Below are 15,557 nucleotides of genomic sequence, written 5' to 3'. Positions count from 1 at the left end.
CTATTTTATATATATATATATATATATACATATATATAAATACCTTTATGAGAGAGTAGGAACTAGAAAATATAAAGGAAGAAAATCGTGTCAGTTAGTTCTGAAGATTTTTAACAGCCTTTGTAAGAATCTTAAAGGATTTGACAAAAATTCTTTAAATATTTTAGATATGATACCTTTATCTGATACACTGCCTATAGAAATATTTTCCCAATTTTCTGTTTTCTTTCTGATCTTAGCTACATTTATTTTGTTTGTATGACATCTTTTTAAATTTAGCATAATTGAAATTGTCCATTTTATAACTCACTTTCTATAAATTAAAAACAAAATTAAAAAAAGAATCTTAAAGGATGGGCACAATGAAATGAATTTTCAAAATCAGTTTTGGAGATTGTATATCTAATTGCTCTCTCTTCTTAATTCCTCCCTACTATCTCAGATGAATAGGAATAAAAATAATAGTATTATTTTCTTTTCTGACTTCACATTGATCATTATAGTTCCATATCATACTTTTTCAATTGGCTACAAAATAATAGTTGTGAGTTTTTATGTCTATTGGACACTTACCCTTAAATATGCTAGTGATTCTCAAACATTTTAGTCTCATGATCATTTCACACTCTTGAAAATTATTGAGGACCTCCCAAAGATTTGGGGTTTATGTGACTTATATCTACCAATATTTATTATATTTGAAATGAAAGTATCTTGATATTACTATAAAAATAGTTTTGACCTCAAAGACTCCTTAAAATGGTTTCAGTGACCCTCAGATGTCCCCTGGCCACACTTTGAGAACCACTGGCATAGCACCCCCTTACCCTGAGCAAAGTATAAATAATATCAAGTGTTCCTTAAGATGCTGTGAAGCCAACGAGCTGTGTATGTACTGTATGTATGTAATATATGAAGTGCTTGATGTTATCTCTTTTCTTTTTAGTTGAAATACAAGGTAGAAGGGGAGAAAATAAAACACAAATACACTCTGGACCCTGAATTACCACAATTTATTCAAGCCAAGGTTAATGCTCTCAACATGAGTGATGTGAGTACTTAGAATTCTGTTGATTTAATTATGGCTCAGCTGGGATTTATTGATTGATCACATGACTTTTCTCAACCTAAGTGCTGTTAAGTTTACACATTGGGAATTTTAAGACCAAGTATAGAAACTTCTGGATTTAAAATCAAGTCTCTGCCATAGAGTCATAGAGCTAGAGGGGGTAGACCTACGAATATAATATAACTCAATACAAATAACTAATTGTTTGTATCTCACCAACTTGAGGCAGAATTACACTTTTACAGTAAGACTGAGAGCTTGTTTTGTCTTTAGAGACTTGCAAAGAAAGTAATGCCTCTCCTCTACCCCAAGCATTTAACATTCACTCAACAGAAACATTCAATAGTAGTTAGGAACTACTTACTATTCCTTATACCTAACCTGAGGCCAAAATGTAATTTTTATTCATCCCTTTGTAAATGGAACTGAAGGTCATATAGTCATTTTTTGAATCAGGACCAATCTTACCCTTTATCAACTGTTTTAAGTTACTACTCTGGCACCTTTCTCCAGGCTGAAAAATCCTTGTTTGAAAACAAAATCAAGTCCAAAAGAAACTGAGTGTAATTTGAAAATGGTTCGTTAAAAGAGTTGCCTAGAACAGGGAGGGCAAGTCACTTTTCTGTGTTCTGGGGAACTCTTTAAGACTCAAAGTTGTAAAGAATGTGCCCACTTGCTTTGGTCGAGGGCTTCTCCACATCTGTGAGTTCACTACAGTATTGAAATCCCAGATCCAGTCCCTTTCTCTGTCCTTATGTTGATTTTTAAAAAGTCAACCAGTTTCCTTTTTATTAAAAAAAAAAAAAGTCAAGAAATGCTACTTGGTTCCCATGACTCACTGAATTCTCTTAATGTAAGTGGTCTAGAATAGATCTGATATCAGAGGATCTAGGTTCAAATTCTGCTCTGTCACTTACTATGGTTTGACCTGGGATAAGTCTCTCAAGTTTTCTGGGTCAGAGTTTCCTCATCTGTGAAATGAGGAGATTGGAGTAAATGACTTCTCAGCTGGGAATCTATTGTTTTTAAGAGAGTTTTTATATCCTACTAATTTCTCAGGTTTGCAAAATTTAATCTCTCTTCTGTTTCCTTAAGGCTCATTATAAAGCAGACTGGAAGAAAACACTTAAAAAAGGCTACGATTTGAAGCCAGATGCCATTCCAATAGTTGCTGCAAAAGCTTCGAGGAATATTGCTAGTGATGTAAGTATAATTGAATGATTTGTCCTTCTTTTCTATATCTTTCTATAATATTTAAAGGTCTTCTCAAGGAGTTACACACCTCCACCAGGATAATGAAAATGTCACATGCAATATTTTCTTTACCACTTGAGTTTACAATTAATTGCCAATATCTTCTGACATTGTATCACTTTTGAAAAATCACTATAAACCAATTTAATTGGAGCAAATATTTTGCTTTTTTATCAACTGTGGAATATTTGGAATTCCTGTGATCATTATTACTCTCAACTGCTGGTACATTTTCTAATTTAAATTTCATTGTGGGAAAAACTGGAATTTATATAATTCTCAAATAGAAACATCCCAGTAATGGACAATGCTATACAAGAAATGTGTAAGACTGTACAATGACAAGTCAGTAAATCAGTCAATAAATATTTATTAAGCACCTACTATGTGCCAGGAACTGTAATTCTAATATAATGAAAGTTAAAATATAGTCCCAGTTCTCAAGGAACTCACAGTCTAATAGGGAGACAATGCAGAATGCAAACAAGTATTTACAAACAGGATATACAAGATAAATTGTAAATAATTAACAAATTGAAGGCACTATGATAATAATAATAATAACTAGCATTTATGTAGAACTGACAAGGTTCCAGGCACTAGCGAAGTGCTAGAATTAAGAGGGGTGAGGGAAGGCTTTCTGTAGAATGTGAGATTCTAACTGGGACTTGAAGGAAGCCATGGGGGAAACCAGAAGATAGAGATAAAAAGGCAGAAAATTCTAAGCATAAGGGACAACCAAGGAAAATAACTTGATTTGAAAGATCAACTGTCTTGTTTATAGAACAGCAAGGAGGCCACTGTCACTAGATCTAAGTGTATGTGTATAGGGGGAGGTATGTGGAAGGGGTCAGGGTGTATCCTAGAAGAAGACTGGAAAAATATGGGGAGTGGATTATGAAGGGTTTTGAATGCAACACGGTAGATTTTATATTTGATCCTGGAGCTGATAGGAAGCCACTGGAGTTTATTAAGAAGGAGGGAAGTCTGACATCATCATATCTGAGTTAGAGCCAAATGGAGGATGGACTAGAGTAAGAAGAAACTTGGGGAATTCTCTATGGTGAAATCAAGCCAAAGCAAAGGGAATGAATTATAGTTTTAATTATAGAACTCCAGCCTTACTTTGTTTGGCTACCACAGGTCATATTCTTAACTATTTTAGTAAGATGAATTATTTGGTAAATGGAGGATAACTCATTAATTTGCATAGCACTAATTTGAGTTTTCAGTGATTTATATAAGAAATGGACTGATTTAGTTTTGCCCAGCAAGTCATTTCTTCATATAGTGAACAAAGTCACAATACAAACACACTTGTTGAAGGAACATATGAAAATATTTAGGAGGGCCAACTCAAGCTTTCTAGACATCCATTTATTCAATCAGTCAGTCAACAAGCATTTATATACTTGATTTGGGAATTACATATAATTTCTCTCTCTCCCCTAAGGCCTTCTACTAGTAAAGAATTCTATAACTTGTTTGAGTTATCATAAGTAACTAAACTGTATTTCTTTTTTATTTAATATTTTATTTTTTCCTAATTACATGTAAAAACAATATTTGACATTAATTAAAATTTTTTTTAATTCTAAATTCTTTCCCTCCCTCTCCTCATTGAGAAGGCAAACAATTTGATATACATTATACATGTATAGTCATACAGGATATATTTCCATCTAAACTATATTTCTTTTAAAATGTTACAAGTATAGATGTTTCCCTAATCCATTCTGGATTAGATGCCCCAGTGAGTCCAAGTAAATGATGCTTTGCAGTTTAACACTTTTTTTGGTAGAGAGATAAATGCTATATCTTTTCAAGGCTTTCATTATTATTCTCTTTCCTCTAGTTCAAATATAAGGAGGCCTATGAAAAAGACAAAGGAAAGCAAGTTGGATTCCGTAGTCTTCAAGATGACCCTAAACTGGTGCACTACATGAATGTGGCCAAAATACAGTCAGACCGTGAGTACAAGAAAGGTTATGAGGCCACCAAGACCAGGTATCACACACCCTTGGATATGTTCAGTGTGATAGCTGCAAAGAAGTCTCAGGAAGCCACTACCAACACCAACTACAGACAGCCAATCCATCATTACACACTCTTGCCCGATGCCCTGAGTATGGAACATTCAAGAAATGCAATGCAGATCCAGAGTGATGTACGTATTGATTAATGGACTTGTTAAAATGTATAAATTAGCAATTTTTCTGGTCCAAGTAATCAGGATTAAATTTTCATTTGCCCCATTTGGGCAGGAATAGGAATCTTATTTGCTCAATACAAAAGTTTATTGAGGAAGCACCTGTTTTTCAGCATTCCCCTCTGCTTCCAGAGATATCAGTGATGGCTGAGTTATAGCATTTGATACATTTAAGCTGTCTTCTGTCTAAATACAGATAGGCAATATGGTATAGTGGTTAAAGAGTTGGCCTCAGAGACAGAAAGGCTTGATTTCAACCCTGGCCTTTAATGCATACTAACTATGTGACCCTGGGTAGGTCACTTAACATCTCTTTGCACTGCACAACTCTCTTAGATTACAAGCTGCAAAGGAAATGCCACCCCACATTGGTGGAGGGAGTTGCCTTTCACCAATGAAATCACAGGTTCAGTCTCTAAACCTACCTGACTGAATGGTCTAAAGCTAATCCTTGGATAAAATGGTAGATTTAAATATAAGTTTATGAAATTCTGTGAGCCTCAGCTGCCTCATTTTTAAAATAAGGGGATTGGATAAGATGAACTTTGAGGCATATTTTGGCTCTGACAGCTTATGATTTTATATCTCCTGTATGAAAAGCAAATTTGAAGCACATTAGACAGCAATTCTCAATATCATCAACAATGCTTCTGGGAATGGAGGCTCAGGTGAGGAGGAGGTTAATTCTACCTAATCAACTCAATGCTCTTTTAAAAATCATTTTGATTCATAAAAGGTCTTTCTCCCAATGAAATAAGTTTTATTAAAAACTGAAAAGAAATCACCCCATAAATTCTCATAAGTAGTGAATATGTGCTCTATTCACATGTTCCCAAAGACAGTAGGGAGTAGAAAGTAGGCTGTTTCCATTGAAGTTGTAATAATGAATAAATCATTCAGGGAAAGAAACCCAAGTTCTGCCTGAACATTTCCCTTTTGTTTTCCAGAATCTTTATAAATCGGATTTCACCAACTGGATGAAAGGAATTGGGTGGATGCCAGCAGAGTCCCTAGAAGTGGAGAAAGCAAAGAGAGCTGGAGAGATTCTCAGTGAGAAGAAGTACCGCCAACATCCAGAAAAACTCAAGTTCACCTATGACATGGATGCTATGGAACAAGTGCTTAACAAAAATAATAAGCTGACTATGGACAAGGTGAAGCCCCAAATTCTAGAATCAAACAAAATCTTCAAATAACCCAGCAGATGAGGGAATTCCATGACTTTATTAAATAATTCCAGTGTCTCATAATTCACTGGTGCAGTGGACAGGTTTGCCAATTAGACCCATTCTATTTCTTGGTGCGTTGGAATAAGCAGTTGACAAAGACTTAGGAGACCTGGGTTTAGTTCTGCTATTTGCTAGCCATGTGACCTTGAACCACACTTTGCTCAGGGCCATAGATTTCTCATTTATAACTTGCGAGTGTTGGTCCATGCAATCTTTAACATTCCTTCCAATTCTAAATGTCTGGTTCCTTGACTCTTACTAAAAATCTATTCTTTATATCAATGATAAGTCATTGTTCCTGCACCATGGCTAAATTAAAAGAGAACCAAAGATTAAGGCAGACTTTTGTGGTCAAGACCATGAAACAATGCTTTTATTGCTCAAGTGAAAGTGGACTCACAGGGGATGAGGCCAGACCATTTCGTTCTCTTGCTGCAATTTAGGCCAGTTTCTTAATGTAGGATCTATGCCATTTTCCTATAATGTAGCTCTGTGGATATAAGGAATAGTGAGTTGGTTAATAATGTGTTTTCAAAAGCATCGCTCTATTTTTAAAGAGATTCTTTATCTTGGCTTCTCCAGGAACACTGACCCTAGTCCATTTAACCTCATTACTTGGATACCATGTTATTAGTCATTTTGCTATTCACTTTTGGGATCTCCACGTTTCCTTAATGTCCTTATTAAACTCGAAATTACAGAACAGACAGTACTCCTATCTTTATAAAAAGAGCCTCAATGAGAATGAATTCAGTGAGAGGATTAGTGTTCTGAACCTTCTGTATGACATTCCTGTTAATACACTCCAGGGTAGGATCTTTTTTTTCTAATAAAAGCACAATACTGCAAACATCAAAATCATCCAGAAACAACTAGGCACCACAAGGACCTGATTGTATATAAATCTTATTTTCTTGGATCCTCCTCTTTTTTCTCACTACAAAATATTCCAATCTTCCCACTGCAGAGGCTCTACACTGAGAAATGGAACAAAGACAAGACCACCATCCACGTTATGCCCGACACTCCAGAAATTCTATTGTCCAGAGTAAACCAAGTCACCATGAGTGATGTAAGTAAATGAAGCCAAAAAAAGGAACCTCAGCCTTCAATTAAAGCATACTGTCATATTTTCTAGTCCCCTGATTTTCAAATCAATCTTGTGAGAGAAAAAAAAAAGGATTGACTTTCTGGCCTGAATAAGAAGATGATCTTGTTTTCCTTCTTTGTGTATTAGAAACTCTACAGATCCGGCTGGGAAGAGGCTAAGAAGAAAGGATATGACCTGAGGCCAGATGCTATCTCAATACAGGCTGCAAAATCCTCTAGAGACATCGCCAGTGATGTAAGTTCTCTTACTGCTCCTTAATTAAGATACAAGTACAAGGTCAGTGGTAAAATGAGACAGGCTTAAGTGAATTGTGTACTGCTTTCCTCCTACACAAGGGTATTATTTATCCTTGATGAAACCTCCAGTCTGCAGAACCCCTAAGAAAACTGATGGAATTTAATAGTTTTGCTCAATTGCCCCTGTGGACACCTTGTAGCTAGGTCGTTAAGAGAACCTATTTCTCAACGACTTAACATACACTTTGATACCTACAGACTCTACTTAGGTCCTTATTATTTAATATGCTTTTGAAATAATAATAGTATTGCACATTTTTATAGCATTTTAAGGATTCCAAACACTCTACATACATTTGATTAGACAACTGAAAAAAGAAATTTAATTTTTTTAACCCAATTGATTTTTCCAGAAGTTTCTAATTTATTTCACATTGGTCTGCCAAGGCAATTCTCAATATTAAGTATTTACAGTTTTGACTCAAAATCCACTAACCAGAATGTGCTGTAAGGGCTCTTAAGGGCTCTATGTGCTCTGTGTCAGCAAATTCTCCTGATGAGTAGATAGCAGGGTAATTTAATGAAATTTCAAAAAATTAATAAGCATTTCTTTTCCCTCTCCCCCACCTTCCTTCTCCACTGGACAAAGGAAAACAAAACTCTCATAACAATATGCAAAGTCAACCAAAACAGATTCCCATGTTGACAATGTCCAAAAAATGTATGTCTCATTCTGCACAGCTAGTCTATCAACTTTCAGGATTTGGAGGTAGCATTTTTCATCATCAGTCTTCTAGAGTAATGGTTATTTACTGTATGCTGATTACAATTCTTAAGTTTTTCAAAGTTGTTTATTCTTACAATGCCATAGCTAAAGTAGAAAGTGTTCTCCTGAGTCTATCAATTCATATAAGTCTTCTAAGGTTTCTCTGAAACCATCTTATGGCACAATAATATTCTATTTTATTCAAATGCCATAATTTATTCAGTTATTTCCTCTTCTTTTTTTTTTTAAAGCAATTGGGGTTAAGTAACTTGCTCAAGGTGACACGGCCACGTGTTTCTGGGTAGGTGCTAAGTGTCAGAGCCCGGATTTGATCCCCAGGTCATCCTGACACTGGAGATGGTGCTCTTACTCTCTGTACTACCTGGCCACCCCTATTTCTTCTTCTTAATACACATGTACACAGCCTATGTACCTTGAGTGAACCTTCATTTCTGAATTACTGGGATTAATACTGAGTTCATTTTTCTTCATGTCCTCTCAGCTTTTGGGGGCCAATGTGGGAATTTGAGATGAAATCTTTTTTAAAAAATCTATTTCTATTTAGTTCCTCTTTTGCTTAATTTAAACTAGCTAAGACCAAATACATTTTAAAATGGTAGCTACCATATGGTTATGGGAACCTGTTCTCTTCCCTTATTCATTATCTCTGTCCCACTTTCTCTTTCTGCCCACAGTACAAGTACAAGCAAGCCTACGAAAAAGCCAAAGGGAAGCACATTGGCTTCCGGAGCCTTGAAGATGACCCCAAATTAGTGCACTTCATGCAAGTGGCTAAAATGCAGTCTGACCGAGAATATAAGAAAGGCTATGAGAAGTCAAAGACATCATTCCACACTCCAGTGGACATGCTTAGTGTCGTGGCAGCAAAGAAGTCACAGGAAGTGGCTACCAATGTCAACTACAAGAATTTGATTCACACATACAACATGCTTCCAGATTCCATGAACTTTGAGTTAGCCAAAAATATGATGCAGATCCAGAGCAATGTAAGTGAAAGACGCAAGAATTTGTGCATGTTGGCTCAGTGACCCTTTAATATTTTGAAAGTAACTGCCACGCAGCAGAGGAAGAGGAAAAACAAGAAAGCAAATATGTCACTGATGATCTTTGTTCCTTTGGCCTAATGCTGCCTCCCTCAACTTTTGTAATGCACAGTGACTATGTCACTTTCTAATTTTGCTGTGCCACTCCATAGATGGTAAAAACTAAAAATATATTTATTTGTATAGGAGTGACTATTATAAAGATTATGCTAGATTATACCAGTGAAGACAGAGAGAGGCATGTAGATTGAGAACTCAGCAATCAGAGCTACTCATTTGCTATGTTACAGAAGAAGGAAGGAAGGAGAAAAGAAAAGACAGAAGGAAGGAAGTGAGGAAGGAGGAAGGAAGGAAAGAAGGAAGGAAGGAATGAGCGAACAAAAGGAGGAAGAGAAGCAAGAAGGAACAGAGGAAGGAAGGAAGGAAGGAAGAAAAGCAAGAAGGAACAGAGGAAGGAAGGAAGGAAGTGAAGAAGGAATAAATGAATAAAATGAGGAAGAGAAGCAGGAAGGAAGGAAGGAAGGAAGGAAGGAAGGAAGGAAGGAAGGAAGGAAGGAAGGAAGGAAGAAAAAAGTAGGGAAAGGCAGGGAAGGGAAGAAAGGAGAAAGGAAGGAAAAAAGATAGGCAAGAAGGAAAGATTTATTAAGTACCTACTCTGTGCTTGGCACTGTGCTAGGTCAAAGTATTACCTATTAGATACTTCATCCCATTTGTTCCTCACAACATCTCTGGGAGACAGGTACTATTATTATCCCCATTTTATAGTCAAGGAGAGTGAGGCAAATAGAAGTCTAAGGTCACAAAGTCAATAAGCATCTGAGGTAGCATTTGAACTCAAGTCTTCCTGACTCCAGGTCCAGAGATGTGCCACATTGGAGAAAACTAAAATGAGGAACTACACATCACTGGGGCCAAAGGTAGCACTAAAAGGAGCGATATGGGTTGACAGGCCATAGGCTCTCCAAGCAGAAGCAGAAATAGTGCAATCCACACGGGGTAAGATCCAGAGAGGAGGTCTTTAAAAAGCAGTGGCAGGTTGTGACAGGCTAGGGGTAGGGGAACTGCTACCCACTGCCTGAAGTCTGATTAAAAACTAGATATTTTCAAGGTGACAAGATACATAAACCAAGTCTCTTACAATATCTGGATGCAAATTAGTTTGAGATAATGTTCCTCCACAGAGCATTGTACTATGAAAAAGAGCACTGAACTTGGAATCGTGGGGCCTGAGGATAAATATCAGCTCCTCTATTTAATTGCCTGTGTGGCCATGGGCAAATGACTTAGCCTCTATGGCACTCAGTTTTCTCATTTGTAAAATGAGAGGACTGGAGTAGATGACTTCTAAGGTCCCTCCCAGATCTAAATCTATGACCTAGGAAACTGAGTCAGAAATAAAATTCCCACAGTCAGTTATCCTCTCTTTGCATTTGAGTAGCATTTTTTCTTTCTAAGATAATTTGGAAAGGAAACTGACTAAAAGTACCCTGAACTTGGTAAAACTGTAACACATGAGTTAAAATCTGAGCTCCATCATTCCCTAGGTGACCTCGGGCAAGTCACTTAACTTCCTTGGTTTTCAGTTTCCTCATCTGTAAAATGGGGGCAAGGGATGTGGATTAAATCATCTCAATCTTTTTCCAGCTCTAGATCTAGCAGGGATCTGCTGTCTCTTGACTTAGTGGAAAAAAAAAAAACAATGGAAGCTGAATATTTAAAATAATTGAATTTCAGTATTTTATTTTTTGAAAACTAAAATGGGACCTATTGGCCATTATATATCCCGTACTTATTAATCTGTATTACTTCTGTGTTGTCCACAAAGCTAATCATTGTTTCATTCCCTCCCTCACTGCCTTTCTTTCTTTTTAAAGAATCAGTACAAAGCAGACTATGATGACTTCATGAAAGGTATCGGGTGGCTGCCCCTAGGCTCACTGGAAGCTGAGAAAAACAAGAAAGCCATGGAGATCATTAGTGAAAAGAAGTACCGCCAGCATCCAGACACCTTGAAGTATTCTACTTTGATGGACTCAATGAGCATGGTCCTGGCACAGAATAATGCAAAAATCATGAATGAAGTAAGTAAATATTTCAACAATTTCATTATTCAAAGGGAGGAGAAAGAACATAGAACTAGGAGTCAGAAGATCTGGTACCGATCACTAACTCTCTATGCTTCTAGCAATGTGACACTGAGAAAATGACTTGGGTTATCTGAACCTCAGTTTCTTTCCCTGAAAAATGATCATAGCAACGCCACACAGGGTTGTAAGAACCCTACAAAATAAAGAGTGTGAAAGTACAGTGTAAATCATAAAACTGTGAAAACTTTAGGTATTGTTTTTATATGCTTCAGTAATTCAGGGAAACTAGGGATAATAGGTGAGAGTTGCAGTCAGTCAGATAACAAGGGCATGTAGGGAAAAACTAACCAAGAGGGCTGTTCCAAAGGAGATAAGCATCTTCAAGCAATTGCTGAATGGTCATTTGTCATGTATCAATCCATCAACAAATTTTTATTAAGTGCATTGGAGATACAAAGACAAAAATGAAATAGTCCCTTCCCTTAAGGAATTTCCATTCTGTCAGGGGAGATATGTGGTAGAGGGGAATTTTGTTCAGATCCAGATTGGATCCCTTCCAACTCTGAAATTCTGTGATTCAATGACTGTGGGAGATTATGGATATGGTATTCCCTCCATTAGGAAAGATTGCAACTTATCCACACTTCTATTGCATAAAATATGTATTTCTATATAAATACATATATTTCTGGATAAACATGTTATACACAGGTTGTTCTAAAAGTCTTGATGTCTTTTTAAGCTACTAAAACTGTAGCAGTTCTTCAACTTGGTGAGCAGGTCTCAGTCATAGTTAATTGAGTTTGGGAACTAGCAGTGACCTGTGTGTAAATCCTCTGCATTACTGATGTAAGAAAATGCCTAAAGAACTACAGGTAATGAAAAAAATGTGGGACGTGTATATTTAGAGACTCCAAATATTCATATGGACTATTTTTGCCCAACTGAGGTAGAGCCTTCAGAGCTTGTAGTGATTTGATCAGCCACAGTCAGGCACACTGTATCTTAAATCCCAACACAGTGGGGTCATTTTTGGTCCTCTTCAAACACAAAGGACACCAACCATACCAACCCTGCATAAATTGGGACTGACTTATTGCCATCGGGACTGAGTGCCAGTTTGTGAGGTGTAGAACCAGTGGGTCCTATGACAGATGTGCAGATGTTAGCATGCTGTGGCCAGGCCCTTAGCAATTGAACTGCTATGAAACAGTCACAATCTAGGGAACCCTATGGCCATACCAAAACACCCCCAGGATACTCAGGTGAGGGACCGTTCTAGAACCTAGAGACATACTGCCATATCCTTATTGCCTTCTCTATCAGTTCTTTTTAGACCAGAAAATTTAAATTGTATGTCTTCGAAGAACATTGGCCTAATAGGTACTATTCAGACTTCCATTCCTGTTTCAAGACCAGAAATTCTAAAATCCCCATAATTTTCAAAAAAGACTAAAAGATCCTCCTCATAGATCAGCAAGAAGTCTCCTTAAGCATGTTTCACATCTTTACTGGTTGCATTTTTAGGGGTATGACATAGGGACTAGAAAGGAAAGGTTAGTGATATATATAATATTTCAGATCTAAAACAACCCCCTAATTTTATAGAAAAGGAAATTGAGACCCAGAGGAGTGAAGTGTTATACTAAAAGCAAGATCATTAGTTAGTGCCATAGCTGGAGTGAGGTTTCTGACCTCCTGATCCAGTTAAGTTTAGTTCTGTTCATCTTTTCACTTCAACAGAATTATTTCAATTGTTCCCTTAAAATTAAGTTCTTGAAACAACAGCTACTGTATTTGGATAAACAATGTGAAATTTCTAGACATGGTTTTAAACTTTATTTTACTATTTTTTTAAATTAAACATTAAATTTTCTCTACTTCCTCCCTCCTCTCTGATTAAACAAAATAAAAGAAGAAAGGAGGGAGGGAGAGAGAAAGGGAAGGAAAGAGGAAAAGAGAGGGAGACAGAGAGAGAAAGATAGAAACCCTTGTAACAAATGTTCATAGTCAAGAAAGACAAATTCCCACATTGGGCATGTCCAAAATGTTATGACTTATTTTACATCTTGAATCCATCAGATCCATTTCAGGAAGGGGTTATCATATCTTATCTTTGGTCCTTTGGAGTCATGGTTTGTTACTGCATTGATAAATTTTCTCTAAGAGATTTTTTGGTTCTAACCACTATTTTTGGATTTTCTAGCATCTCTACAAACAAGCTTGGGAAGCAGATAAGACCAAAGTTCATATCATGCCTGATCACCCTCAGATTGTTTTGGCAAAAGCAAATGCAATTAACATGAGTGATGTAAGTATATGTATCCCTGCCATAGTTTCCCTATCTTTGCCACTAGAATTCATTCTTTCACTCATTAGATAAGCAAATATTTATTGAGCATCTATTATATGCATGGTACTATGCTCAGGTGATACTATGAGGATATAAAATGAAAGGGAGATGTTCAATTCACAGTATAGACTTTTGTGTCTAAGGAAAATAATGGTGGCATTCCAGTCATGAAATTGCAAGTCTTATCCTTTCTAATTCTGTGTTCCTATTCTCTTTGAAATTTGGAAGCAGGACTGTCGATGGGGTGGGACCTAGATATTCAGAAGTCTAAAACTATAAAGGAGTGGCAGCATGCCAGGGTGCTACAAAAGGAATCTGTGGCTGTATTTCCTTACAGCCTAAGGAGACTAAAAAGGAACATTGGTACCAGGAGAGGAATGAGAGAGAAGAGGAGGTATAAATAAGCCTGAGCTTTCATTTCTTTTGAGTTTGTGCAGACTCACCTGTGTGAAATTCTCAGGTAGGGAAGGAAGGCAGAACCATTATTAGAGCCTAGGATGAGGAAATATCATACTATATGTTATACTAGTTGTATTTTTGTTGTATTTTTCTTTTCTTTGCCTAACTGGAATTAGTATATAATTTTTCTCTCCTAGAAAACTTTTCCTTACTTGAGATTCCTCCTACAGGGCTTGAGGAGTCACTGATGTTCTTAGAATTCCTTAAATTTAAAAGAACCAATTAAAACATTATGAGTTTGGTTTGAGATAGCTCTGAAAATATCTTGCTTTCTCTGTTCTTTAATTTTTTCTTTGATTTATGACAGCAGTACAGTAAATGGAAAGAACTGGTTTGGTAGACGACCTGGTTTCCAATCCAATCACCAATACTCCTTTTGTGCTCTTATGTTTCTCTTTATAGAAAATATACAAGCTTTCCTTGGAAGAGGCAAGGAAGAAGGGATATGATCTCAGAACTGATGCAATTCCTATCACTGCTGCGAAAGCTTCTAGAGACATTGCTAGTGATGTAAGTCTGAATGAAAACAATCTCCTGGACTTTTGTTTCCCATGCAAGCACGATTCATCAAGACTGACTTCTAGAAACATTAAAAAGACAATGTGCCTGCTGACGAGCATTAGACTGGTCCTGAGCCCATCTTGTCAGTCAATACAACAAAGTCCTATCTTGTAGTCTTTCTATAACCATCTATAAATTGGTCTAATAATACCAGTCACTAAATGAAACTCATTGTATATTTAAAGAACCTATTTGATGCCCCATTCCTCAAGAGAAGGTCCTTACTCATCATTCAGTTGTGCTGAGTGATTAAGACTTTTCAGAACAACAAAGAGTTGGACAAACCCCACTGTTCTTTTATGCATGGGAGTCATTATGAAGAGTAGAAAGAAATCTGCACTTGGAGTCAGAGGACCTGAGTTTGAATTGTCATATAATCTCTAAAAGCCTAAGTTTCCTTATCTGTAAAATGTGTGTGTATGTGAGTGGGGGGACTGGACTAGATGATACCAAACCTAAATCCATAATCCTGTGAATCGTCACTGTTTAATAGCCTTTTTTCCCCCTTGATTTTACTCAAGGAGTTCTTTGACATATATCTTCTTATTTTCTTCACAGTATAAATACAAATATAATTATGAAAAGGAAAAGGGGAAGATGGTTGGTTTCCGCAATGTTCAAGATGATCCCAAACTAGTCCACTACATGCAAGTGGCTAAAATGCAATCTGATCGGGAATACAAGAAAAACTATGAGAATACCAAGACCAGCTATCACACTCCTGCTGATATGCTTAGTGTCATAGCAGCTAGGGATGCCCAGGCCAACATAAGCAACACTGCCTACAAGCACCTGATTCACAAGTACATCCTCCTTCCAGATGCAATGAACATTGAATTATCCAGGAATATGAATCGCATTCAAAGTGACGTAAGCCTGTGTTTCCTTTTGGGTTGGTCACTGTTGGTCCTAAGATGGAAAAAGAGATTACATTTTTCTTTTCCAGCAGACAAATGCTCCCACCAAAGAGTGGGTGAGTAAGGTAGAATTTGCTTCTTCTCTTTATAGAATGAATATAAACAGGACTACAACGAATGGTACAAAGGCCTTGGCTGGAGTCCAGCTGGTTCTCTGGAAGTGGAGAAGGCCAAGAAAGCTACTGAGTATGCAAGTGACAGGAAATACCGTCAGCACCCTAGCAACTTTCAATTCAAGAAAT

The 15,557-nt window shown here is 36.9% G+C and overlaps 1 protein-coding gene across 1 annotated transcript in view; it reads left to right on the top strand.

Moving 5' to 3' along the window:
* The window catches only part of NEB (nebulin), a 231,362-nt gene that overhangs the window by 65,112 nt on the left and 150,693 nt on the right, over positions 1–15,557 (top strand). The window contains 12 exon segments of the mRNA XM_069080869.1: positions 947–1,051; positions 2,165–2,272; positions 4,179–4,490; positions 5,480–5,686; positions 6,729–6,833; positions 6,999–7,106; positions 8,570–8,881; positions 10,813–11,019; positions 13,232–13,336; positions 14,240–14,347; positions 14,957–15,268; positions 15,407–15,557. The exon segment at positions 15,407–15,557 is cut by the window's right edge and continues 56 nt beyond it. Coding sequence (XP_068936970.1) covers positions 947–1,051; positions 2,165–2,272; positions 4,179–4,490; positions 5,480–5,686; positions 6,729–6,833; positions 6,999–7,106; positions 8,570–8,881; positions 10,813–11,019; positions 13,232–13,336; positions 14,240–14,347; positions 14,957–15,268; positions 15,407–15,557 — 2,140 coding nt within the window.

Source organism: Petaurus breviceps, unplaced genomic scaffold (assembly GCF_028583685.1).
Source record: "Petaurus breviceps papuanus isolate PSGF00001 unplaced genomic scaffold, PetGlider_PUasm1.0 91133, whole genome shotgun sequence".
NCBI lineage: Eukaryota > Metazoa > Chordata > Mammalia > Diprotodontia > Petauridae > Petaurus > Petaurus breviceps.
This window is presented reverse-complemented; position numbering and strand designations above follow the sequence as displayed.